The 27080-nt window shown below is 40.2% G+C and overlaps 3 protein-coding genes across 6 annotated transcripts; all 3 read right to left on the reverse strand.

Moving 5' to 3' along the window:
* Positions 1–41: 41 nt before the first annotated feature.
* klhdc3l (kelch domain containing 3-like) lies at positions 42–17628 on the reverse strand. 4 transcript variants are annotated; one of them, XM_087853212.1, is made up of 9 exons: positions 17439–17628; positions 10440–10569; positions 9757–9839; positions 9579–9657; positions 6509–6555; positions 5887–6007; positions 5186–5369; positions 1620–1802; positions 42–1517 (listed from the first exon to the last, which is right to left on the reverse strand). In XM_087853212.1, the coding sequence occupies exons 3-9, from the start codon at positions 9769–9771 to the stop codon at positions 905–907; spliced, it is 1242 nt and encodes a 413-aa protein (XP_087709338.1). In that variant the 5' UTR covers positions 9772–9839; positions 10440–10569; positions 17439–17628; the 3' UTR covers positions 42–904. The 4 variants fall into 4 exon arrangements, with proteins under 4 accessions (XP_087709338.1, XP_087709336.1, XP_087709335.1 ...); XM_087853210.1 differs by having other exon boundaries at positions 10440–10632; XM_087853209.1 differs by having other exon boundaries at positions 10440–10635.
* A 1234-nt stretch (positions 17629–18862) lies between these two features.
* On the reverse strand, positions 18863–24021 carry LOC148098321 (ileal sodium/bile acid cotransporter-like). Its single transcript, XM_087829910.1, has 7 exons — positions 23922–24021; positions 22620–23109; positions 22049–22167; positions 21816–21904; positions 21435–21610; positions 21189–21346; positions 18863–19285 (listed from the first exon to the last, which is right to left on the reverse strand). The coding sequence occupies exons 2-7, from the start codon at positions 23015–23017 to the stop codon at positions 19221–19223; spliced, it is 1005 nt and encodes a 334-aa protein (XP_087686036.1). The 5' UTR covers positions 23018–23109; positions 23922–24021; the 3' UTR covers positions 18863–19220.
* A 1102-nt stretch (positions 24022–25123) lies between these two features.
* LOC148098322 (ileal sodium/bile acid cotransporter-like) lies at positions 25124–26867 on the reverse strand. The gene is given in 5 exon segments (XM_087852936.1): positions 25124–25196; positions 25285–25460; positions 25666–25754; positions 25899–26017; positions 26470–26867. Coding segments are annotated over 5 exon segments (855 nt in total).
* Between the last annotated feature and the right edge of the window lie 213 nt (positions 26868–27080).

Below are 27080 nucleotides of genomic sequence, written 5' to 3' on the forward strand. Positions count from 1 at the left end.
CATCTTCTGATGGCTGCTTCCAGCAGGATAACATGCTGTGCCACATATCTGGTATCTGGTATCATGAAGAGGACAATGAGTTCACTGTACAGTCACTGTGTGATGCTGTCATGCCAATGTGGAACAAAATCCCTGAGGAATGTTTGCAGAAACTTGGGTGAATCTGTGCCATGAACAATTAACTAAAGTTGGTCCACCCTGGTGGTAGCATGGTGTACATAATGAAGTGTACAATGGGAGTACAACCAAGAATAAAAATGCACTGATTCTGTCTTTATTAATACAGGAATAAACGACTACAGGACCAAAATAAATAAAACGATGACCTGCTTTGTTTGTCCTCCTTACAGCTCAGTGTGGGAGTCTTTCCTCCAGTTATTTACAGTCATGTTAGTTTCTCCTTTCTCTGCTCTCAGTCTCTGTGATGCACCTCCTCACACACAGGGTGGAGCAGACAGACACAGGAGAAGGCAAATCATATTAATGATGTGCTCTACAGCATGTTACTGTAACCGTAGCGAGAGCTTCCCAAAAAGTGTTAAACCAAGCCTTTTAGTGGAGTCGGTTCAGTTTGCAGCAGTTGCTGGGGAGTAAAAAACGTTTGCAAACATCAAAGAAAACCTGTCAGTGCAGCAGTATCCAACTTCTCCACACTGCTGACGCCTAGTTTATGAAACACAGAACACAGAGCTCAGCCCGATTCAGCTTTTTGAGTCAAATATCAGACTGCCAAATCCCTGTTTTTCTCCGATTTTGTTCCTTTGTGTACACATTTTACAAAAATGTAAAAATCAAAACACTGAAACTGTACAAAAGTATAAAAATATTTCATGTTTTCTTTTTCACAGAAAGCTTGTAACACCTATTAAAACCTGCTTCTCACGCAGAGAACAGAATCGTTTATTCAGTCAATCATCGTCACCTGCCACATGGAGATGGGGCTGGTTCTCGTACAAGGTTTTCCACCGAGCACCAGCAGCAGGTCGGGCAGATGCTGCGTGATGTCTCCATCCTTGCCCTCCAGCGCCTCCTCCTCTGAGCAGCTCCAATGTTTCATGAATGCTTTGTTCTCAAATGTCAGGCAGCTTCCAATACGCTGACCATCTATCTCTATTAAGGCCTCTCTGCTGGTCTCCAGTTCTGAAGAACTTCTGTTGGCTTCTCTGTCTGGAGTGAAAGTCTCCAGCTCTATAGCGTTATCTGGTGCTGGGAAGCACTTGTTCTTAAACGGCTTGAGTTTCCCTCCCAGTAACCTGGGCTGGAGTCCTGAGTCTGAGCAGAAGCTCTTGCTGGTGCTACTGGTTTTGTAGCTGGGACCCAGACCAGTGCAGCAGTGGTGGATCTTGTCTGGGGGGTTGGAGCCCGGGAGTGTGGTGAGCTGCATCCAGGTCTGAGTGATGAAGCTGTATCTCCACAGGCAGTTCTTTGGAGAGTCCTGGGTCTCGCCTCCACCGAAAAGGAGCATTGAATCTTTATAGGTGACAGCTGAGTGTCCTGTGAGTTTAGGAGGGCCGTACCTGAGAAAAAACAACCACAGGTGGTGTTTGCAGGAAAGAGCACACCAAATGATGCCAAATAAGTTTAGCTGTCAGTGCTAAAAACATCAGAGCTAAACTGACCGGTCAGACAGGAAGTGCTGTTTGGACCACAGTTGTGCCTGAATGGGAGAATAGCTGGGAGCACCAGGAGCTGTAGTCGATAAACTGCTGATCCATGTGTGATCGTACTCTCTGCCTTGCACAGCGTGTGTGATAATATTTCTATATGGCGTGTTGTGCCATGTTACTTTATTAAAATTACCCCTGGATATAAAACACATCATTTGCACAGTTAAACCTGGGATGATAAATCTATTTCTGACACAGATGTGTCACTCATCGTATTTAAAGGAGGCCCTGAAGGACGGACATCTCTTTTTGTTGAACACCAGCTGCCTTGATTCTTCTCCTTGTGTCTCTTCCTTGCCTCCTCTACTCTCTGTGGTAGGGAGGGGCTAAGACTAATATGCTAAGAGAGGAACTGAGGACACAAAAGAGGAGGGAGGCAAATGATCTGTGGAAAAACATCTTAAAAAAATAGATGAGTGAGGTGTTGAGTTTAATACTGACTCTTGTGTGTTTTGAGGACACCAAAAAACTGACTGCAGATACATCTGTGTGTCACAGCAGACACTACAAGCTTCCTGTCCCCTTTTTCCTTTCCTTTTGCCAAAGCCCTTTTCACACTTTGGGAATTAAAGCTGATATATCACAGATTAGAAAAAAAGTGAGTCTATTTGTGGTACGTTTGTCACCAAGAATATGCAGACAGTAAAATTTCCCTTTGATCTGGATGCAAACTTGATTTCCAAGTCTCCTTCATCAGTTTCAGAGCTCTAATGCGCAGTGATTTCTGTGACGTGCACCTCTGATAATGTCTTTGAATTAAGTTGGAAATTTCAGGAACCCTGCCATAAAACGCCTCTAAACCAACCAGAGAAAGTTTGGAGGGGAGGTGAGAAACAAACAATTACATCTGCATCTTAAGCTCTCATATTTTTCTCAGACTTTACTTAAATGTAACTGTAACGGTTTACAATCTACAAAGTCAGGTTATCACCATTAGAAATCACAAGACCTTCCAGTAACATTGTGTCATTAGGGTCACACTGTCTGTCTGGTTTTTTTCCATTTGCTGTATGATACCTGTGCCTCAGGGGGCAAAAACAAGTGACGTTAGTCCTGACTATACTGCTGACCAGCTAATCATTAGTCCTTATGGACTGCTGTTCATGTTCATAACGCCAGACGAATCAGTCCACTCTGATGATCTGTTATCCACAAGTCTTTACATGTAACATATTCAGTCATCCAGAACAAAAAAACAAAAAAACAAAAAAAAAAGTCTCCAGATGTAAATCTCAGTGATCTGAAGCTCTTTATATACATAAATTTACGTATTACTAAACTATTAAAGAGACGGTTCCTCAGGACTCTTTCTTTCCTTTTTTTTTCCACAGACACACTACAATCAGTGTTTCCACCTCACATGTCAGCCTGTCAGCACGAGACAGCAGCAGCTGAAAAAACTGGGATCACTTTTCAGCCGCTGCTGAAGGATTCTCTGTCTCATCAACTGGATCAGGTTCTTCTGCCATGTTATGTTATGTGGGAATATTCAGATGGGGAGCTGAAACAGACTGCTTGTCAAGTTTTCTTATGAATATTTTATGCTAAAAACTGCATTTGTTTTACAAGGTTTGACTCATTTCTCACCCTTTACAATTTGCCATGAACACCACGCCTCATTACTCTGCATTACACCACTCTATCTGGAATAAATCCTTTAAATCATCCATCCATTCATTCGCTTCCGCTTATCCTTTTCAGGGTCGCGGGGGGCGCTGGAGCCTATCCCAGCTGTCGTAGGGCGAGAGGCGGGGTACACCCTGGACAGGTCGCCAGTCTGTCGCAGGGCCAACACACAGGGACAGACAACCATTCACACTCACTTTCACTCGCACATTCACACCTAGTGACAATTTGGATTATCCAATTAACCTATCCCCACAAGCTGCATGTCTTTGGACGGTGGGAGGAAGCCGGAGTACCTGGAGGAAACCCACGCAAACACAGGGAGAACATGCAAACTCCACACAGAAAGACCCCGGCCTGATGGTGGAATTGAACTCAGGACCTTCTTGCTGTGCGGCAACAGTGCTAACCACCGTGCTGCCTTCCTTTAAATCATCTGAAGCAAATTAGTTTCTTGATTTGAAACACAAAGTTCTTTAAAAGCAAAACTAAAAAAATAAATAAATTACAACTAAAATATAGTTTCACAAATTATAACACAGGTAAAAAAAATGTGAATAAAGAAACGTTAGGAAGCAAAAAGTACTTTAACTTAAAAATTGAAAAGCAATGTAGCAAGCTTGTAATTTGCTAAACTGCTGGAGCGATTAGGACAATACAGCTATAAACTGGGCCTAAATTGAAAAAGCTAATGAGCAAAGTTGTGTTTTTTAGAGGCTGACCATCTGTAAGCGCCAGTGTGAGCTAATTTAAAATGACTCTGGGTCTGGGTCCATTGCTAACTGGTGCATTTAACTATAGTTTCAACAGGCGGCTTACCTACTGCTTCTAGGTTTTATTGTCAGAGTGTAGACCAAATATAATGACAGTAAAACCTCCCAGAAAGCTTAAGAGTCAGGAGCAGCAAAAACAATAACCACAGCACAGGATTAAAAAAACATAGACTGTGGGAACTTTTTGGCAGCCAGGTTAGTGAAACCCACAGAGATGAATTTATTCAAGGGGCATATGATCCAGTAGTATATTCACAGGAGTGATGTGTTACATATTCACACCTTTATATCATGGCAAAAAAGACTTATGTATACCTGCAACAAGTGTGCCTTGTGAATGGACTTTTTCCAAGGTTAGGAACGTCAGTTAATAATAATAAAAAACATCTGACTCAGCCTAAGAATAGCTGAAAAACCAAAAAGACTCAAAATGTTTTGAATAAAAATCTTTGCATTTGACAAATGTAGACAGTATTGCTTCATTTTTCTCTTATTTTATTCATTTTCCATAAGTGTAATTAGCTATATTCAGTCACAAAGAGAATAAATGATATTGGGGCCTCTACTTAACCTATTTACAAAGTGAGCCGCAGTCAAATCCACAGACCTTGTGTGGACATCATGATGAACAGAGCAGCTATTTTCAGTATACATTATTTATAAACTAGCTTGTTTTGTATTGCACTGAATTAGTAAGTAACTGAAACAGCCTCATGTACCACAGCAAAATAGTACATGCTGAAACACAGAGTTCATTGCAGTCATCGCTGTCTTTAACCATTCCAAAGTATTTCTTATTTTGTTGTAAAGGAAGTTCTCCAAAACATGTATTGATCATAATTATTGGTAGTCTGGTATAACATGTAGATTTGTCTAGAAATGTGCAATGCTTGTCTGTGTTGTTTCACAGAAGAGCCTGTTCAAGTACTGACACAAAAGCAGCCAGCAGGTGTCGCTGTGGAGATGGCTGTGAGATTGTTTTGAAACCATGATCCAGTCTGGCACAACAACTTTGTATGTCTCAGTTTGCCCATCACTACCTGTCAGTGGTTTTAATGTCGCAACTGATCTTTTTCACTGCACCCAGTTTTCAAAAATACCGACAAACTCCGCACTTACTTGAGTGAACTCCATGTCTGGCTGCTGGAATTCCACTTCCAGAAGTCTCTCTGCTCCCGTAAACCTTTTAAGCCTCCGAACAGGTACACGCAGCCCTGATAGGCTATAGCTGAGTGACTGTGTCTGGGGCCTGGGCCTAATGAGTCCTGCTGAGAGCCACTCAGCAGGGACCAAGACATGGTATCTGCCATTAACACACACGCACACAAACAAGTATCTATAATTAATGCTCATTCTGCAGCTCACATTGTGTTTGCATGTGTCACAATGCTGATGATGTTCACATGCTGCCCTCTAACTGAATATGGGGGAGATTTCACTCCTAGAAACGGTTCAGCTCCGTTTAATTGTCAATTTGTTTCTCCATCTCACAGCTATAAACTACATTCACACTGGTAAATATGAGCAGTTTATAAAATTATATTGACCAAGATGGAATCACAGCTAGAAGATGAGCTTGGCATCAAGTGGGACTAAACAGTTTACTGAAATTATGATCTATCCCATTATATTAATGCTCAAAGTTGCTTATAGAAAAATCATGCTGAACAAAAGCTACAATTAATCTTTTGATAGTAACTCTGGCAAATACCATAAAAGGTCAGCAGATTTCGAGTGCGTGAGGTGGGAATTTTAAGATTTGGTTAGATTTATATGGAAGGAGCTGACTGAATTCTCCCTTTTGTCAGTTTTAAACTCACTAAAGTCCAAACTCCAGAAATCCTGGGAGGTGCCTTTCATGTCAATGAATCCTCCGTACATGAGCATGGCAGAGCCGAGCACCACGGCGCTGTGGCCCTTCCTGTTGGTCGGCATTTGGGTCTTCACACAGAAAGAGAGAAAAATACATTTAGAATACATGGTAAGCTACTAACAAGCAGGCCAGTATTCCTACATAGATCTTCTTCTATGACCTTGATTGAACAGTCACAAAAAACGCATTAAATTTGGGCTTCTTCAACCTAACCCTAATCTTTCTCTTCCTACTTTGGTGATCCTCTTCCTACTTAGCTATATCCATTCTGTGGGGAAACACTGCAAATCCATTTATTTGACCTTTAAAGTTCTAACAAATATGTGGGTAGTGTGTGACTTCTATTCCGCTGATACAAGCTAAAACAAGCAAAGGATGGCAGGAACTGTGCACAGTGTCCACTGATGTGCTTCCAAGTGTTGTGACTGCGTGACACAAAACAAACGGCAGCACGCGAGGACTGAGCGGTTAATTATTTCTGTTATAAGCTGATAATGAGATCAAACCATCTGATTGTTTTCTATAGACAGAGAACATGTTATCATTTAGATATGAAAAACGCTCGGTACCTCAAGCAAGCTCCTCTTTCCCTGCCACTGCACCCACTTCTGCTTTGCTGAAACACAAATGACACAAGAAAATTAAACTAAAAGAGTGACGTACAATAAAATGGATCCAAGGTGTGGAACTGGGTGTGGGTCCCAATCAGCCAGAGTTTCGGGTGAGTTCATTGTGAAACCTGGCCCCACCAGACCTCTACATTGGAGAGACCAAACAGCCACTTCACAAGCGCATGGCACAACACAGAAGAGCCACCTCCACAGGACAAGACTCAGCTGTCCATCTGCATCTAAAGGTCAAAGGTCACTCTTTCGAGGATGCCAATGTTCACATTTTGGACAGAGAGGACAGATGGTTTGAAAGAGGAGTGAAAGAAGCATCTATGTCCACTGTGAGCGACCATCTTTGAACAGAGGCGGTGGTTTACGACACCAACTCTCTGCCATCTATAATCCAGTTTTGAGTTCCCTCCCCAGACGCCTTAACGCCCACTCACACCCTGGGCCATCTGACCTCAGGAAATCGTATGATAAGGCGGGGCCACGTTTCACAATGAGCTCACCCGAAACTCTGGCTGATTGGGACCCACACCCAGTTCCACACCTTGACTCAGGCGATTAGAGGATCATCAGGGGGTCCTTTTGTCCCTCTGTGGGGGGAAACTCCCACTAGGTTTATATCTGGGACTCTCCACCATTTGACCTTAGAACTGAAGAAGCTTCTCGGATGAGAGGTGAAACGTCTTCAAGTAACTTAAAGAAGTCCAGACGCTTTTCTTTGCAAGCTCCTTTGACGACCCCTGACCTTGACCTTCAACTTAATTGAGATTCGAACTTGTCCGAGATGTTTTGTTAACTACACCTATGGTAGCAATTTTATCTTGATGCAAGGTGACTTACTTGTTGAATTATAACAGTCATAAGATTTTCAGAAAACTTTGCTTCCGACCTTGACCTTTAGGTCCAGGTCACTGAAATTCAAACTAGCCTTGAGATTTTTCATATATTGTAAGAATTTGACAATGTTACATCGCTTAATTTTTGGGTTATTACATTCATAAACATGTGTCAATACCCCATCAGCCTTTCACAGCTGAGGGATAAAAATGATACAAAACCTGTGAGTCGTATAGTCTCTGGCGTGAACTGCAAAACGCTTCATGCCGCCACTAACCCCGCCTACCTCCAAATGTGGAAAAATTTTGCCTTTCAAAAAACTGCAAAATATTGAGAACAGGCTGATGCAAAGTGGTGTTCACGGACATAAAAGGTTGTGACTGTTTGATGAAACTGGGTTGACTCTGTGTGAGTGTTTGTGTGGGTGTGATGAGCTCTGGCAGCTGAATGTTAGTGTTTATAAAATGACAAGAGTGGATATCCTGTCTTATGCCAAATAATTATTTTCATAAACTGAAGGGATGACCTGCTGATCCTGAGACCGTTCTAATACTTAGAAAAACATCTTCAGGACCTTAACTTGCTTTGATCAGTGTGATCTGTCCTAACTTTCATTAAGATTGTGGTAACACCAGTGTTGTTTCATTACATGTTTCATTACATTGACCTATCCACCTATTTCACATGGGGATATTAACCTTGAAAGTTTACCCAGAATGCACTTTTTCAATGCTTGTCTCTGTTGCTCTATGTCAAAGAAATGAAACTGCTGCATTTTATGCAAGTCATGACAGATCCCATCATGCTGAACAAAAACTAGATTTTTCTTTACATTGTGACACTTGGAGTGGAACGAAAACTTCAAGAGCTTATACTTCTAAAAATATCCAAGTTCGGTAAAATGTAACAATTGTGTAAAACATTTACTTCATTAAACATATTATAGTTATTATGAAAAGCCTTCAGCTAATCCAAAATGCTGCAGCAAGAGTCCTGACAGGGACTAGAAAGAGAGAGCATATATCTCCTGTTTTGGCTTCCTGTTAAATCCAGAATTGAATTCAAAATCCTGCTCCTCACATACAAGGTCTTAAATAATCAGGCCCCATCTTATCTTAATGACCTTGTAGTACCATATCACCCTATTAGAGCACTTCGCTCTCGCTCTGCAGGCCTACTTGTTGTTCCTAGAGTATTTAAAAGTAGAATGGGAGGGAGAGCCTTCAGTTTTCAGGCCCCTCTTCTGTGGAACCAGCTTCCAGTTTGGATTCGGGAGACAGACACTATCTCTACTTTTAAGATTAGGCTTCAAACTTTCCTTTTTGCTAAAGCATATAGTTCTCGCTCACTATGTATTAATAGACCTCTCTGCATTGAATCATATCTGTTATTAACCTCTGTCTCTCTTCCACAGCATGTCTTTTATCCTGTCTTCCTTCTCTCACCCCAACCGGTCGCAGCAGATGGCCCCGCCCCTCCCTGAGCCTGGTTCTGCTGGAGGTTTCTTCCTGTTAAAAGGGAGTTTTTCCTTCCCACTGTCGCCAAAGTGCTGCTTATAGGGGGTCATATGATTGTTGGGCTTTTCTCTGTATCTATGAAGTGCCTTGAGGCGACTTTTGTTGTGATTTGGCGCTATATAAATAAAATTGAATTGAATTGAAAACAAAAGAACCAATTGATTTTGAGGGTGGGGGTTTCGGGGGCTTTTTACAGATGTGATATGATTTTATATATAATAAGTGGTGAGAATTGAAAAAAAACTGTGATTGAGATGGAATTTAGGTTATGTTGGAACAAGCAGAATAACAACTGAGCTGAAGTGAAGAACACAGGAAGTGTTAGAGCAGGAAATGAACACAGCTGCAGTTTTCCTATAAATATGTGTTGGGGTAAATCAGCTTTTCTTATGTGGTTTCTATATGTCTTTAGAGTCACCTGGACTTTGTTCACATACGTAAAACATGTTACTTCAGTAACCTGTATTGCACATGACACCGCTGTTATGAGCATGGAGACCCTCTCAGGTTTCTCTCTCAGCTTTAGTGACACAGAGGATTGAAACGTTTTACAGGGATTAGCAGGATCGACATGCAGCAACATGTTTTACCTGCTGAGCCTGAGAATTGACAACAACAGCAGTGTGACTGGCTGCCAACCCACGCTGCACTGTAGTGAAACTCACCGATGTCGAACACCCAGAGAGCACATCTGCATGTGGTGTATGCAGAGTCCAACAGGCCTCCAAACACATACAGGAAACCCTGAAGAGTTCAAAGCTGTTAAACATACTCTGCATGCCCACCGCTGTCATAAGATGGTCTCTCTGCTTTATGTCCAATGATTAAAGAAATTGAAGGTACCTTGTGAGCTACCATAGAATGTCCCTCTAGCTCCTCTGGTGCCGTTTCACTATTGCAGCTCAACTCGGTCCATTCATCAGACACTGAAATATTGAACACAGCAGTGCTGTTAACTGATGATTACAAAAAGAATATTATAGGAGGCTGTTTTATAAGAATGCAGCAAAAAAACATCAACAAATGTTACATCTTTTTTCATGAATGACAGTGTGCACATAAACTTGAACGACTTGCAACACTTTCTACATCTGCACAAAGGCACTGCCCAAATACCATGGAAATAGTTGGTGCTATCTTCTAATAAAAGACTGCATATAAAAGATGGAGATTTGAAGCATTTTAGCCTTCACCAGGGCAGAGCTAGAGGTGATCATAACCATACCTGAAAGGATAGATCTTAGTGAAGATCAAAGTGTTAAGTCGTAACATTTGTCTGTTTCTTTTGTGCTGTTTTAAGTAGTAGACTAATTGGTCATTTAAAGAGAGGGCTTTATGTAAATGAGTACCTGAACATGGTTTTTGGCTACTCTGCTTAATATGTAATTTTTAAAAAGAGGTCTTTCTAGTGGCTACTCTGCGACCAGCCACAAGGATATCGCTTCTAAGGAAGTATTCTGTCATCCGTCTTTATATAGATCTGCATCTTTATATATACATGGCTATTAATGGGTGGGGGGCCTTACCCACGTTGTATTTCCAGAAGTCCCTCAGGCATGTGTTCTCTCTGCCTCCCAGGACGTAGACGTTTGCATTGTAGCTGCAGCAGGCGTGCTTGTAGCGGTCGCACGGGGACAGGCTGCTTCTCAGGGGGAGCTGTTTCCACAAACAGGGGTTATTCTGATTCATACCTGGCAACCCTCACTCTCACTGGAACATCTTCTAAAAGAAAGTAAATGTATACGGTCGTGCGTTATATGGACCCACTATCATGGCTAAAAAGTGCCAAGAACAAATGTTACAGACTGGTCACACCTTTTTAGCTTCATTGTGCGATGATATGCGGGACTAAATATCCTTCTTTCTGTTAAAAGTTGACATTTTTTAAAATTAATTCTGCTCTCACTGCCGCTACAGATGCTAGAGCCGCTGACTGACTCCACCTGGATGCTGTAAGTTATTAAACGGTGCAAAAAGATGAGTTTCATCTCCGTCCGTGTGAACAGGCCCTGATCAAAGTGGATAAAACAAAGGCTGCAAAACAGGAGACGGGACAAAGGAAAAACCCAAGCAACAGCTGCTTCTGTATTCAGGAGGGCTGTGGCTGAAACTGACCCTGCAACCTTTTACTTTCTAAGGTAATGCGCAAACCACTCCACAATAAATGCTTTAAAAACTGTCTGTACCACCAGAACATGAGTGGATATTCACGAGTTCATATCTTAAAAGAGCAGAGGGACTACACCAAGTTTTTTGGAGCACCGCTCCTCAAACAGAGCCAGAATTGAAGTGTAATAATAATAATATAACACAATAATATAATCATAATTTACTCAACTTTCCAAAAACTCTAGTACTTATAATAATTTCAGAACCCATCAGAGCTTTTCCCTCATTTGCATCTTTTTTCCGACTGCCTGCAGAGTCCTGAGAAAGATAAAATTAACTTTTATTTACATGCACATTGTGGCATTGACGGAATTTTATGCCGTTCTTCTTCCTTCTTCCTTGTTGAACAAATGATAAATGATAATGATAAACTTCTTATCAAATGAATACATTTTTTTCTCCTGAATTAATTTACTGAAGACATTTGGTTTGAGTGCGTTTACTCATCAAATGAATCCTGTTTGTTCTGCATTTACCCGATGGCCAGTTTCTACAGCAGCCTTTGGAAAACTGTTCTGACACACAAAACAACTGGATACCTTTTTTTTTTTCCCCTGTCCCGTTTGGTTCTTTTGCCATCGGAATTTTTGTCTAAAGGCAAAGAAAGATGCCCAACGGAATTACTTGACCAAATGGACCATCTTGGCCTTGCCATATTGGTCTGTTTGCTTTTATTGTTTATTTTATTTAATTTTCACTAGCTACACACGGGACAGACATGACTGGGGGAAAGAAAAGGGAGAAGGAACGAGGGAAAGAAAAACAGCGAGGAATGGTGATAAAGGGCAAAAAACAAAAACCAACTGGATACCTTTTTAGTACCGACTGAGAGCACCCAGCATCTGAACAAGGAACAAAGCAGAAACCTTCAAACTGACACTAAAGTTTCTCATCTACAAAGAAAGCAGGCTAAATCCAGACTGAACCCCTACTGTGGGAAGCATTTATCCAGTAATTTCCTGCAGTTTTGAAATATGAAATTTCAAGCCTATAAGAAGTTTAATGTTACTCAGTTACAGTGCTGAATTTGAATCAACCAGCCGTTTGGGGCCTTACTGGTTGGAGTTTGCATGTTCCTCCAGTGGCTTGGGTACTACAGCTTCTTGCCACAGTCCAAAGCGATGCATGTGAAGTTAACTAGTGATTCAGAAGTGAATGTAGGGCTGGATGTGAGTATGAGTGGCCGTCTGTCTCTGTGTTCCCACATTTACTAGCTATTTTACTAATGAATAATCCTCCTCACTCTTATTTTGAAAGTCCAGTTGATGCTAACTAGATAGCCTCATGTTCTCCCTGACGAATGGCTTCTTCATATATTCTCTTGGAGGTGGAGTTACTCCCAGTATCCTGAAACATGCCAACACCCATAGCACTCTAGGGAAACAAAGCTTCTTTTCAAGAGTTTCACTTCCTGCTTAAATAAAAACCAATACAGCTATAGGAAACACTGCGCTCAGCATGTTCTCGCTGGCTTTAATAGATGGTGTCCTGGATGGCTGATGACACACATGATCTTTTGGCGTTTCAAAAACGTATATTTAAATACTTGTTGTGGCAGAGACAGCGAAGCTAGAGTACTAAAGAGAACCAAAACAGGCACATTTAGAACATGGAAACTCAATACAGAAAAATTGCCTAGCCAGCCTGTGAATTCTAACCCAAGGCCACCTTCAAAAAGTTGAAAATATAAAAAAGACCAAAATGTAAAACATGAACTACTGGCTCATTTTAAATGTAATTTAGTTTTACAGCATAAAAAATATTAAGGGCTGTTCTTTTTCCAATGGACAATGAAATCACTGACTTTTGTTATTGTTGTTGTTATTATTTTATCGTTCGTCAGCTAATCGATCATTCCGTGAAATGTCAGAACACAGATGGATATAAGGTCGGTTTACTGTGTAATATACGCATGAACAAGCAGTGGTGCTTTAGTTATATCAGTTATATTACTACAAGTCACTAAACAGCACCAGTGACTCATTTAAGCATGCTTTTACATCACATGTAAGCTGAGTTTTAATAGCTTTGCTCTTTCTCACTGTGAGCAGTAATTTTCCATCTCTAAGTGAGGAAGTATACTCAGTTTTACAAAGCCATTAGTTTTCCTCTGTTTGGACTTGGAGTCTGCCTTGACCGCTGTCTTATCAGGCTGTCACAAGAGCAAACAGCTCTGAGGTCACAACACTTTCATATATTGGTTAGAACATAACTGGATTATTAATGAGATTTTAATTTCAATTCAGAAAAAGAAAATATTCGGCCTAAAACAATGACTTTTTTGTTTTTAAGATCTCATTTTGTCCTCTATTACAAATCAAAGCACCTGCTCTGTTTTTAATATAGATTTTGATTTATGACGCTCTTTTTTTAAAATCTTATTTAACCTTTTCTGTGTAAATAAACTCCTTCTTGATTGTAAATTTTACCTTATTGGATTTTATTTTACTGAACTTTTCTATTTTATTTGAGCTAATCTGTGATAGGCATTCTTTAATATTTTGGATACTATAAAAAAGCAAGTTCCAGCTTTTGGCATAAATACAGTTTATTCTTAAATGTAACATTTTTACATTTTGTCTTCCAGTGATTCTAAATAAAACAGAAAAATTAGGATAAAGTGATTACTCGTTTGTTTTCTGTTACGATTCAAATGCACCTCTGTTCAAGTGTTTTCTGAAAGCCAAAACTCACTCACGGCTCAGGCTGAGATGACAGTCAGAGAATCTGTGGTTTTCGAGGTCCAATTATGGAAAGCAATCATTAGCTATAATGAAGCAGCTCTAATTAAGGCTGTGCAAATAACTGTGTATTTTGATTTCAATTACAGTTCCAACAAATATTACAAGTTACTCTAAAAAGAAACTCTACTGTTGTTTTTAAACTATTTAACCAACTCTGAGACTTCAGATTCGTCGTAGGATTTTTTTCAGTGAAGAGGTTTTCTCCTGCAGTGACTGAACCTCACTCAGTCAACAAACACTGTTATTGCAGCAGGATGTGTAATCATGTTATTACAGAAATCTGAGTCGCAGAAAACTCAGGTTGCTGCAATGCTGCCCACTGGAATTTAAATAACGTTTGAGCACCATGATTAACTCCTGTGGTGAAAACAGTACAGCAAAACTGTTCCTATGTTGTTATGTTGGTTTCTGTCTTACATAGGTTATTTAAGTCTTAAAGATTTCTCTGTGTTAATGAATTTATTCTCAATATGTGAAGATATCAGCCAAACAAATGAAACGGGATGGAGCTCTTAAAGAAACTGTAATGTTTCGAAACTGTGAGCATACTCTAACTAGCGCTAGCCCATCTGCTCCATTGACCCAATAAATCATCCAATCGCAGTCGAGTTTAACACGCACCTATTAAAGCACCAACTTATACTTCGTAAAGAACCATGTGGGGCCCAACGACAAAACACAACAGTACTGATGAGAAAAAAACTTCAAGCATGAAGAAATGTTCATGTGCAACTATGAAAAATTCAGATGACCAGAATTTGGATGGACAGCTATCAGCTGAACAGGTAAAAAAATCTGTATCCTCTTTACATTTTTACCTTAAACCTGTAGCTCCACTAACTCAGTCTGCTGCTCACCTGCATAAACTCCGCTCTTTATATAACACGCACACTTGCTGAAACAAAGTTGGAACAAGATAAAAGGAGATCTTTTTAAACTTTGCCACTTTAAGCTCCAATCTAAAATAAAAGCAAGAGAAAAAAATGTCCACCTATTGTTTTGTGGTGCTAGATCATTCAGACTGCTCCATGTACACGTGTAATGATCAGGGAAAAAGGATCTCTTCTATGCTGTAGACCATGCAGCAGTACAAACTCAATACCGAAGTCCAGTTTCAGGTGAGCACAGCTGGGTCCAGTCCAGACAGTATGTGCAGTGAGGCCTGTGAATCACCTTGCTGAACTCTCCATGGCATCTGCTCCAGATCCACTATCTCCATTAGTTTAGGAGTGTCCTCTATACCAGCGGTCCCCAACCCCCGGGCCACGGACTGGTACCAAACAACTTTGATACTTTGTTTGGTACTGGGCCACAAGAGTTGAGGCTCGGGTGTGAAATGTATGGTTTACAGGGTATTTATTGTTAACTCTGGTTTCCCTGGGTCTTTTCCCGTGTGTTATGAATAATTTTTTTTTGGGTACCGGTACTCGTTTTATTTAGTTGTATTTATCCACGACACCTTAAAGGCCAGTCCATGAAAATATTGTCCAACATAAACCGGCTCGTGGCGCAAAAAAGGTTGGGGACCACTGCTCTATACAGTATAGAACAGTGCCAAAATTGATCAAATAAATATTTTATCCTGTGTCGCCTGATACAAAATCTGAAAAGTGCTTACAAAAGTCAGGGCTAGTTTCCCACAGACTTCTGTGGGACCGGGAACTATGGAAGCAACTGCAATCAAACTGGAAACCACAGATCAGTAAAGTTAATGGCAGTTAAACTTTTCTTAGTCCTGACTGACTGAACTGACCACCAATGAGTGCAAAGGATATCATTGACTGACACACGAGGGGAGTAAATACACAAGTGTTGCCTAAGCAACCAGAGCCTGGTATCCTATCCACTACCAACTAGAGGTGGGAATCACCATACATCCCACGATACGATATTATTGCAATTTTTTAAAATATTTTGCAATATTCAGATTCTGTACATAAAGGTAAACTTTATCAATATTCTTTTTCTCTAATAACAAAGTCTCACACTCAGTCTTTCTCTCATTTCAGTTTTATTGTTGACAAACTGAACGGTTTGTATCACAGTCTAGTCCAACTTAACTGAACGCAACCATCTGGTACAATTATAGCTATTCTGAACTATGCAGTTTATGAAAACTATGCAGCCCCTTCAGCAACTGAAGAATTTGAAAGTAAATTAAAACAAAATATAATTTTACATTAAATAAATAAGTTTTAAACTTAATTAAAATAAAACATGTCTTAAATTAAAATAAGTAAACTGTCATGTTTATTGCTGCCAAAAAAAAGTTAAACACATTTGGACAGTGAAGGAATGTCAGGATTCTTGCTCAGAAAAAGGATCAACATGCTCTGAAGTCAGAGCACAAAAACCTTTTTTGTAACAAAATATCGATTTCTGCTGTCCCTGTATCGATTCATTATTAGCAAACAAAATATCACGATGCTACACAGTATCGATTTTTTCCCCCACCCCTACTACCAACCACAGCCAGTGACAATGCTATGGGAAGGAAACAACCAAATCACTTCCTGTGTGGATGCTACTGTGTGGAGGCCACTTCAGAGTAACTGTTAGCGTGTTGCAAAAAAAAAAAAGCTAATATACAACAAATAATTTGGATTTTTTTAAAAAAGGGTCAAATTAAAAAGTATTTAAAAAGAGACTGCATGGCCTCTTTTTAAATACAGTAAGCTATTACTGCTTTACAAACATTCATCAGTACAGTGGAAGTGATCTGTGGAGTTACTGGACCAACATAGTGTCAGTATTGTATTCTGGTAGCTGACTTGTTAGGGAGGATGTTAATCAGAAATTCAGTAATATATTCTTTCCAAGGAAATGCACTTTATCGATGGTATAAAATATGGGGTAAAGATTTAAATCAACCAGTCTCTGCCAATCCTCTGGGTAAATGTGTAATATATTACTTTTCCCAAGCTGGTGCAATCAGATAAAGCACACACAATGGAGCCTCTGTATTCCCATGAAGCCACATTAGTGATGTTTTCACTCCTATCGAATCTGAAATTCTCGGACAGTTACAGATATTAAGACATGAAGTTGTCTGGGTGACACCCTTTACCAGGTTATCTAAGGCTACGCTAACTGCCTTCTTTCTTTATCTTAGGTGTATACTCAAGACAAAAAGTGTTTTCTAACCGTTTAACATTAGATAAGTAGCAACAGGCGCCTTTTTGTACAAGGCGGCTGTTAACGTGAAGTTGTCTGATGTGTACAACCGTTCCTAACGTGACTTTGGACACTTCAGTTTAATCAGCGGGAATGCGACCCGTGAACCCACAACTCGCTCACATCTCCAGCAGCGACTCCCCGCGTGCTTTCAGTAGTTTATGTAATCGAAGGAAAGCCACTTGGCTAAAGTAAGATACCTTACTGGTTTCCCACATATTAAACCCCGAGGAAAATCTATCAGAGCAATGATAACGGTATCGCTCGAGAAGAGGAAATGAGATCAACTTTTTTTTTCGTCTGTTTGATCAAAACGGAACCAAAGCAGGTCCGAGCTTCAGTGCCGAAAAGCTTTTGAGCTCTAAAATAGTTATAAAAAGGTCACTTCATGTGAAAAAAACCCAGCCAGTTTTGGCGTTAAAATTATGTTTTACTTACGGACAGTCCTCCGCTGCAGTGTCTCTTCTTTTGGTCGTTGCTTTACTGCTAACGGGCTGCTGATGCGTTCGATTTCACCTCGTAAATTCCCACCGCAGGACGGCAAAAAACAAATGTACTGCGTATGATGAGGTATGAAACCTCGTTTTAGATACACATTACAATGTTATTTTCAAAAGCAACCTAATTAGGTGACTATGATGTATAAGAATAATTTAAAAAAAAAAAATCAGTTTTAATATAATACGCGTGCTCTTGCTCTCGCGTTAAAGTTGTCCCAGGGACAACATTTACACGATGTCCCAGGAACAACATTTACACGATGTCCCAGGAACAGCATTTACACGATGTCCCAGGAACAACATTTACACGATGTCCCAGGAACAGCATTTACACGATGTCCCAGGAACAGCATTTACACGATGTCCCAGGACAAATTTGTAAATTTCTGGATTACTGTTAATCTCCATAGAATCAAGAACTCATGTCCAGTTATGTGAGTTCTTGTGAGTCTTGTGAGTCACATTATGATTGTGACCTTGCACCAAGACTACGTGCAGCTGTTCACATTTTACCACACTACGGTCAAAGACAAGCTTTAGTCTTTTTTTTTTTAATAAGACAAAGGACATTGGAACAACTGCACAAAAACAATAACATGCAAATAAAGTTTATTTATAACTACGCAACTGAGAACAGAAATGTATTCATTAAAAACTGTTTGTGTTCATCATTTAAAAAAATGTCCAAGTAAATTAAATTAAACTGTAATTGTTTCATTAAACAAAGTCCCTTTGCAGTACAGCAAACTAATACATTAAAGTGTGAATATGTTGATTTCAAAGTCTGATGCTTGAGTATGGACAGAAAAACTGATCGCTGAAACCCTGGACTTTCAAAGACTGATTATATTCTTATTAACCATTTATGTATGACTATTAAATTATTATTTCAATCATTCACACTCGGCTTTTAGCTACTTCCTCACTCAACAACTAACCACAGGATTTACTAACCAATTTTAATAATAAAATAATAATTAATAATACATAACCAAAATAGTAATAATAAAAATCTGTTTAACTACTACTACTACTTTTATGGAGCTGTTACACAGTTAATTCATGCTAACAGCTTTACATTTACATGACTGGATCTCACATAGATTTCTCTTGAGCTGTAACTACATCAGTATATCACATTTTGTTCTTTATTGTCATCACTGTGTTCTTGTTGCTAATGAAATAACATTAATATGAAATAAATTATGGCTGTCACCTTACAAAAAACCCCAAACACCCTGTTTACAATCACCGAAGCACTGATTAAGACACATGTCTAACAAAGTATAGGGAACGTGGTTCTAAATATTTAGATATGAATAAAAGTAAATGACACATAATTCAGCAGTTGGTCCCCACCACGTTCCCACTTGAGTCAGTATCTAACGTTCCCCAGTTAGATACTGACTGTCCCGGGGAAGAAATTTGTGCAACCCTGTTCAGCTAAAACTTTTCCAAATGGTTTAGTGTGGTGCACATACAGCCTGCAGAGTGCAGTGTGTCTTCACAGTAGAGTCCGAATGCTGTGATCACTGATGCAGTTGTTATTGCTCATACCAACAGTCCAAAGTCTCTGGTTTTCAGAGCTGCAATATCACAGCTCAGTGCTTTTGTCAGTGCTTTTATCCTTCACATCCGTGTTGACGTTCTCATCGCCCTCAAAGCCACCATTTTCCCGTGGGCAGTGCTTTTACTCTTCTAGATCAGGATTGTGACCTTCCTAGTACGGAGCGTCACTGTTTGCAGACGAACCGCCACCACAATACCTTTTGTAAAGCTGGAAGCCTAGACAGGAAACAAACCATAGATTCAGAACCAGTGAGCAAACACCTTTGGACAAAACCTTTAAAAGTGGAATAAACAGGACTTCAGTGACAAAGCATCTATGCAAGATGCCATAACAAGAAAATTTGAAGCATCCCATGTTTTCTTTTCCTTTCAGTTTCAAGTATAAGTGAGCATCTACGATACACTGTAAACCAGTGGTTCTCAAATGTTTGGTGCCCAGGACTGATAGAATTCAAAATTTCAAGGTATTCTGCAGAAGATGCCCTCTATGTCATTTTAGACAATGTGAACTATAACTTTCATTCATTCCCTCACTGCACATTTTCACACGAAAACCTATTTTAATGCAAGCCTATTCTCACGTCTGTGACATTAAGTAGCACCATCTTCTCAAACACGCAGGAATTGCTAATTTAAGCAAATTCTGTCCTTTGGATGTGTTCTGACATGCACTGGGGTATGGCATTAGTGGGATTGTGGAAGGTCCATTTTGTCACTGGTAAATGTGCAGGAGGTTTGTTTTAACCTGAAGTGAAAGGAATAAGTAAGGGATAAAAAAAACAGCAAGCAAAAAATACCACAAAACAAAAGATCTCCTAGGTGACATAAAAACTCATAAAGATGTTGCACTTCTTAAAGTTTTTCATAGCTGTTAGAGCATCAGTGCAGTAATGCTAAAGATGTCTGCATGCATGGGGAGACACAGGAAGCAGACCCAAGAAAGCGGTGTTGTACAATACCTCTTATTGAGAGTGCATTGTTCCTGCTTCTTCTGGTTCAAATCCACCACTGTTTTACAAAAGCCAGTATTTCTCTCAGGAGAATGTTTAGTTAATTCCTGCCAACAAATGCCACAGTTGGGCTAATGACCATTGACATCTCTGATCCAACTAAAGCCATAAGGCTTTGTACCTGACAGTTGGTTGCTACTGGATATTTCAGATATCAGTTGCCTAGGCAACCCTACCCATATGGAAAAGATATATATAAATCTTATAAAGTTTGTATCTGTCTTGTGTGAAACTTGTATGAAAAGCACACAAGAGTGAAAACAGATATAAGATCCCTTGAAAAATTATATAATGAAACTTGTATGTTTTGGATACTTACTAAAACAATATATGAAAGTAATGAGAAAGTGGCCACTTTCATGAGTAAATCATATAAGTTTTTACTATTTCTTTTCCATATGGGTATAACATATATATTGTCCTCTCATGTCACTTATAATCCTCTCAACGTCTACTTGAGCTGTTATTTTACACACTGTTGCAGGAAGTTGTGAAAAGTCATTGCCATTCAGGAGTCTCAGGTTGTAAAGCTGCTGCTAGTTACTTCATGCGAGGAAGTTTCTAAAGACAGGTAGCTTTTGTAGGTGATTTTGGGGGTGCTTTTCTTCATCTTCTCCGCCATTCTCCAATGCTCTCCTCAATCACAGCTTTAAATGTGTCAGTCAATAATATAGTCAAATTCAATTTCTTACATTACTTTTATTTCTGTTACAAAATGATGTTTGGTTTACACAAAGTCCCTGGCACACCTGGACACCTCTTGGGAAACACTTGAATTAACCTTGACTGGTGCCCTTGAATTCTAAGCAGCATCCCCCTTTATGTAATTTGCTTTCACAGTTAGATAGTTTAATGGTCAAAGAAATAGTAATAAGACTGTGAGGTAAAGTCATCCATTTTCCCAATTTTCTGTTACTGGTTAAACTTGGGTTAAACATTTAATCCTTATATGGCACAACACCTGGCTCAAACTGTTGACTCGACACAGCAAAAAAACATCACAATGGAGGAAAATAAGGAAGCTGCATTCACTGACCAAGAATTGAAAAAAAGTCAAGCGATGCAGGAGAAAATGGCCAATGTATATGTCGTGTGTTTTAAGGTCTTACATCCCACAAAGGCGAGTGCTGACACCAGCTGGAAGATGCTGTAGATGAGGGGGAAGGCAAACATGATTTCCAGCTCCTCTGGGCTGAAGGACAGTTGGACGATAGTGCTGCACAAATGGCAATTCTGGAAAACTGTCTCCAGTGCAATGGTTCGACATCTGAACAAATAAAGGAACGATGACGAACCTCATCAATAAGTCAAATTTTAAATGTAGCGGTGTCAGAAACATTTTGGTGTCACCTCACCTGTACCAGGGTTGACCCACAAAGCGAGCCAGGAAGAACCCAAGGCTGCATCCAATAAAGGGGTAGATGGTGCCAATTATCCACAGGGAGGGAGCAATGGTCCAGGACGACTGGTAGAGGACTCCTCCAACCACAGCTACAATGATAATGAGAACCAAGCCAGCAATGGATCCCACCTGTTCACAACATAAACACTCCATTAAAACCCAGTCCAGGTGATTTAACTGGTTCGGCACTATAAAATGGAAATATCACATCCCCCCAGTATGTATGATGGAAATGCTATTTCTAAAAAGAAACATGTCACAGAGGCACAAGATGTTATAAGTGAAAACATTAAACCTGTAGAATTATATTCAATAAACTGTAGAGTATTCCTACCTTCAGGATCTTTTTTGCCATCTCAGGCCACCTGTGCTTTACGTACATTCCCACACCGATCGGGATGATTAGGGCTGCCAGTGTGATACCTGAGGATGCAAAAAAGGAGATTATAAAAAGGTTACCTTAGAGACAGGAACAGCATTCACAGTTACATCCTGATAATGCACATTATTGAGAGCACTTGTTTGAAATTCTTTAAGGTGTTTCAGTTCTTTGAAAGCTTTCCTTACCGATACTGTGATACGGGATGTTGATGGTGTCACTGGATGTCCATACGCTGGTGTAGATTAAAAGACAGAGAGGCATCATCCCCAAGGCCAGGAGAGAGGAGCAGGTTGTCATACTGATACTGAGGAGCGAAGGATTTGGACACCGATGAGTTTCCTGCATTTGTCCCTAGCTGTGCTTATACACACTAACACAATTTGTTTTATTTAAATAGTGCATTAACATTGAATAAATGTAAATAAAACTCTAAACCAATAAAAACTTGTAACAGATAAATTCTGTTGTGTTCTCCTGCCAGGTACCTACACAACAAGAAACTCTTCCTTAAAATAGCTTAAGAGTGTTCTGGGATCCAAACAACATGAAAATGTTCTATTTAGTTTACATACACAAGAGAAACAAATAGTTATCATAGAGTAAACATAGTGGTCCTCTAAGAGCAGCACTTGGTGATAGTGTGGAAAAAAGAAGGTTCCTTTTTTAACAGGGAGAAAAGCCGAAAAAGGCCCAGTGAAGTCTGCTCTTTAACATAAAGGGGAAAAAAAATAGCAATCAACCTGCCCAAGGTCTCACCTGAGGTCCATGTCTCCTTCCAACCAGTAGCAGATGATGTTGGAGCTGGAGCCACCTGGACAGCAGCCCATGATGATGATGACCACTGCCTGCACAGCCTGGACCCTAAAAGCCAGTGACAAGGCAAAAGCTGTGAAAGGCATAATACCAAACTGGCAGAGGAAGCCAATGATAATGCCCCATGGCTTCTTAATGTGGCCCCACAACTTTGCAGCCTCCACTGTGCAGCCCATGGCGAACATGACCATGGTGAGCAAGATGGGGAGCACCATGCTCATCACTACTCCCAGGATGGCATTGAAGTTACTGGGAGGAACAAGGCAGTCTGTGCCCGAGCAGGCTGTGGCAGCATTGTCACAGATAGCTGGCAGCATGGTGGTTGGCTTCAGCGTGGACATTGTTGTTGCAGAAGAAGAATATCAGCAGATCCTTAAAACACACTTTGGGGCTTCTTAGAGTCCTTGAGGTGAGACAAGTCCAGTTTCTCTCCCTGTCCAGGAAGATGGATGTGACAAAGAGAAGGAGTGAGCTTGGAATGCTGCCCTTTATGCCCACGGTTTCAAAGCCAAATAAAATTGGGCGGAAAGATAAAAAATTAACCAATAGTCTATGTTTTACAGTCAGCGTTCAAAACACATGCATATAAAAAAGAAAATCACAATGAAATATGAAATGCCATTACACCATGGCTCCATTTTTTACAGCCTTGTGGGTTTTAAAGTTTTAATGAACTCTCATGTCATCAAGCATCATCATGCAGGAAAAGTTTCAAAGAGGCAGCAGCCACAGAATACATGTCCTTTGCACAATTATATATGGCCCTCTTTGGTCTCTTAATCATTCTTTTAAACATGAGTAACCCAGAGCCCATAAAACAAAATAAAGGTGTACAGTGGTCCTTCGTTTATTGTAGGAGTTATGTTCTAAAAAATAACCTGAAATAGGTAAAATCTGCAAAGTATTCAGCTTTTAAATTTTTTTTATTATAGATGTTTTAAGCTGTAAAACCCCTCACTACACACTTTATACGCTTTTCTCAGACAGGCATGAACATTTTCACACTTTTCTCTCTTGTTTAAACACCCTCAAAGTTCAAACCTTTGTAGAAAAATAAGTCCAGTATTATAGAATGAAACCAAAGATCAAACCCTGTTTCAGGTGCAGAACGTGAATAGAGCAGCTGCCAGAGAATTCAGCATCAATGAATCAAGTAGAGGAAGCGAGAAGAATGAGTTAAGTTTGACTTATCTGTTTTGTTTCGCTTAACGCGCCTTATAATCCGGAAAATACGGTAACTTCTACCTTCCTTTAGCGTGTCCGGAAGTCCAACTTTTTGTGCGATGGTTAGCGTCTTCCTGTGCCTTTTGGGTGGTACCGCAGTTGCCTTTTACGGTTCAAAATGTTTTGTAGCCATTGTTGTGTTTGTTGGGGAGAAAACTTACAAACATACAGCACAGAACTGCAGAGTCACACTGTATCAATCGAAAATGTATGTGAATTTGACAAGCTGAATGCATTCTGTTCTGTACAGGAGACAAGGCACGGAGGAGAAAGCTCGTCAGGTCAAGGTGACTTAATCTTTAATTAACACCCCAAAGTCTGCATGATCAACCATTTTGAACATGAGTTAATTTTTAATCTGAAATGCTGTTAATATAAAACAGCCTCCCTAATTTAAAAAAAACAAAAAAAACAAATCCACCACGTGAGTGTGTTTAAACCCAGCAGGAGATCCCAGGGCTGTTCCCTGATTAGTGGCTTTATTTTCCATATATTTTATCTTCTTCCTGGTTTATGTAATTTATGATTCGTTCACAGGGGTTTCGTTCAAATTAATGAGAACATGTTGTAACAGTCACAATGGTGTGGTTTCTCTTTAAGACAATGTAAGGTAAGGGTTAGTAACTTCATAAGTATGCACCAATGCCCTCCCTTTGCAGTATGAGAGCAACGTGCTTGCACGTGAGCGTATGGACTGGACGGACCTTAAATCTTTCACCTCTTTAACTACTTGCAATGTTGTAGGAACACAGGTTGTGTTTCATGTATGATAAGCGGGCCTTGTAAGGTAGATGTAGAGAATGTGCACTAAAGGACAAGCACTGTGGAATTCCCAGTACCAGTGTGGTCGTTTTTCTGACTGTCCTGTTAAGTGCTTCTACCGCTTCTCTTAACCACTGAGTACAACCCTTGTTGTTTTAGTTTATTAAAGTCTTTATCTCCTTCCTAATTCACTTTATGCAACTTTGCCATTACCTATCCTTTATCATCTATCATTTATTTTTCAGACTAGTTTATGTAATTCATGATTTCTTCACAGGGTTTTCCTTCAAATTAATCAGATCACGTGTTGTTTCATTTTATTAAAGTTTTCATTTTAAGCACTTGCTATGTAGTGTACTGTACATGAGTCATCATGAGCTTAGAAACCTAAAACACATCAACGTGATACCTTTTTCTATCCTCTCTGGATGATGGGCATCCAGAGAGGATAGAAAAAGGTATCACGTTGATTGGACGATAGTGCTGCACAACTGGCAATTCTGGAAACCTGTCTCCAGTGCGATGGTTCGACATCTGAACAAATAAAGGAACGATGACGAACCTCATCAATAAGTCGAATTTTAAATGTAGCGGTGTCAGAAACATTTTGCTTCCACCTCACCTGTACCAGGGTTTACCCACAAAGCGAGCAAGGAAGAACCCAAGGCTGCATCCAATAAAGGGGTAGATGGTGCCAATTATCCACAGGGAGGGAGCAATGGTCCAGGACGACTGGTAGAGGACTCCTCCAACCACAGCTACAATGATAATGAGAACCAAGCCAGCAATGGATCCCACCTGTTCACAACATAAACACTCCATTAAAACCCAGTCCAGGTGATTTAACTGGTTCGGCACTATAAAATGGAAATATCACATCCCCCCAGTATGTATGATGGAAATGCTATTTCTAAAAAGAAACATGTCACAGAGGCACAAGATGTTATAAGTGAAAACATTAAACCTGTAGAATTATATTCAATAAACTGTAGAGTATTCCCACCTTCAGGATCTTTTTTGCCATCTCAGGTCACCTGTGCTTTACGTACATTCCCACACCGATCGGGATGATTTGGGCTGCCAGTGTGATACCTGAGGATGCAAAAAAGGAGATTATAAAAAGGTTACCTTAGAGACAGGAACAGCATTCACAGTTACATCCTGATAATGCACATTATTGAGAGCACTTGTTTGAAATTCTTTAAGGTGTTTCAGTTCTTTGAAAGCTTTCCTTACCGATACTGTGATACGGGATGTTGATGGTGTCACTGGATGTCCATACGCTGGTGTAGATTAAAAGACAGAGAGGCATCATCCCCAAGGCCAGGAGAGAGGAGCAGGTTGTCATACTGATACTGAGGAGCGAAGGATTTGGACACCGATGAGTTTTCTGCATTTGTCCCTAGCTGTACTTATACACACTAACACGATCTGTTTTATTTAAATAGTGCATTAACATTGAATAAATGTAAATAAAACTCTAAACCAATAAAAACTTGTAATACATTAATTCTATTGTGTTCTCCTGCCAGGTACCTACACAACAAGAAACTCTTCCTTAAAATAGCTTAAGAGTGTTCTGGGATCCAAGAAACATGAAAATGTTCTATTTAGTTTACATACACAAGAGAAACAAATAGTTATCATAGAGTAAACATAGTGGTCCTCTAAGAGCAGCACTTGGTGATAGTGTGGAAAAAAGAAGGTTCCTTTTTTAACAGGGAGAAAAGCCGAAAAAGGCCCAGTGAAGTCTGCTCTTTAACATAAAGGGAAAAAAAAATAGCAATCAACCTGCCCAAGGTCTCACCTGAGGTCCATGTCTCCTTCCAACCAGTAGCAGATGATGTTGGAGCTGGAGCCACCTGGACAGCAGCCCATGATGATGATGACCACTGCCTGCACAGCCTGGACCCTAAAAGCCAGTGACAAGGCAAAAGCTGTGAAAGGCATAATACCAAACTGGCAGAGGAAGCCAATGATAATGCCCCATGGCTTCTTAATGTGGCCCCACAACTTTGCAGCCTCCACTGTGCAGCCCATGGCGAACATGACCATGGCGAGCAAGACGGTGAGCACCATGCTCATCACTACTCCCAGGATGGCATTGAAGTTACTGGGAGGAACAAGGCAGCCTGTGCCCGAGCAGGCTGTGGCAGCATTGTCACAGATAGCTGGCAGCATGGTGGTGGGCTTCAGCGTGGACATTGTTGTTGCAGAAGAAGAATATCAGCAGATCCTTAAAACACACTTTGGGGCTTCTTAGAGTCCTTGAGGTGAGACAAGTCCAGTTTCTCTCCCTGTCCAGGAAGATGGATGTGACAAAGAGAAGGAGTGAGCTTGGATCACTGCCCTTTATGCCCACGGTTTCAAAGCCAAATAAAATTGGGCGGAAAGATAAAAAATTAACCAATAGTCTAT

Source organism: Neolamprologus brichardi, chromosome 16, assembly GCF_056152115.1.
Source record: "Neolamprologus brichardi isolate AB-2024 chromosome 16, ASM5615211v1, whole genome shotgun sequence".
NCBI lineage: Eukaryota > Metazoa > Chordata > Actinopteri > Cichliformes > Cichlidae > Neolamprologus > Neolamprologus brichardi.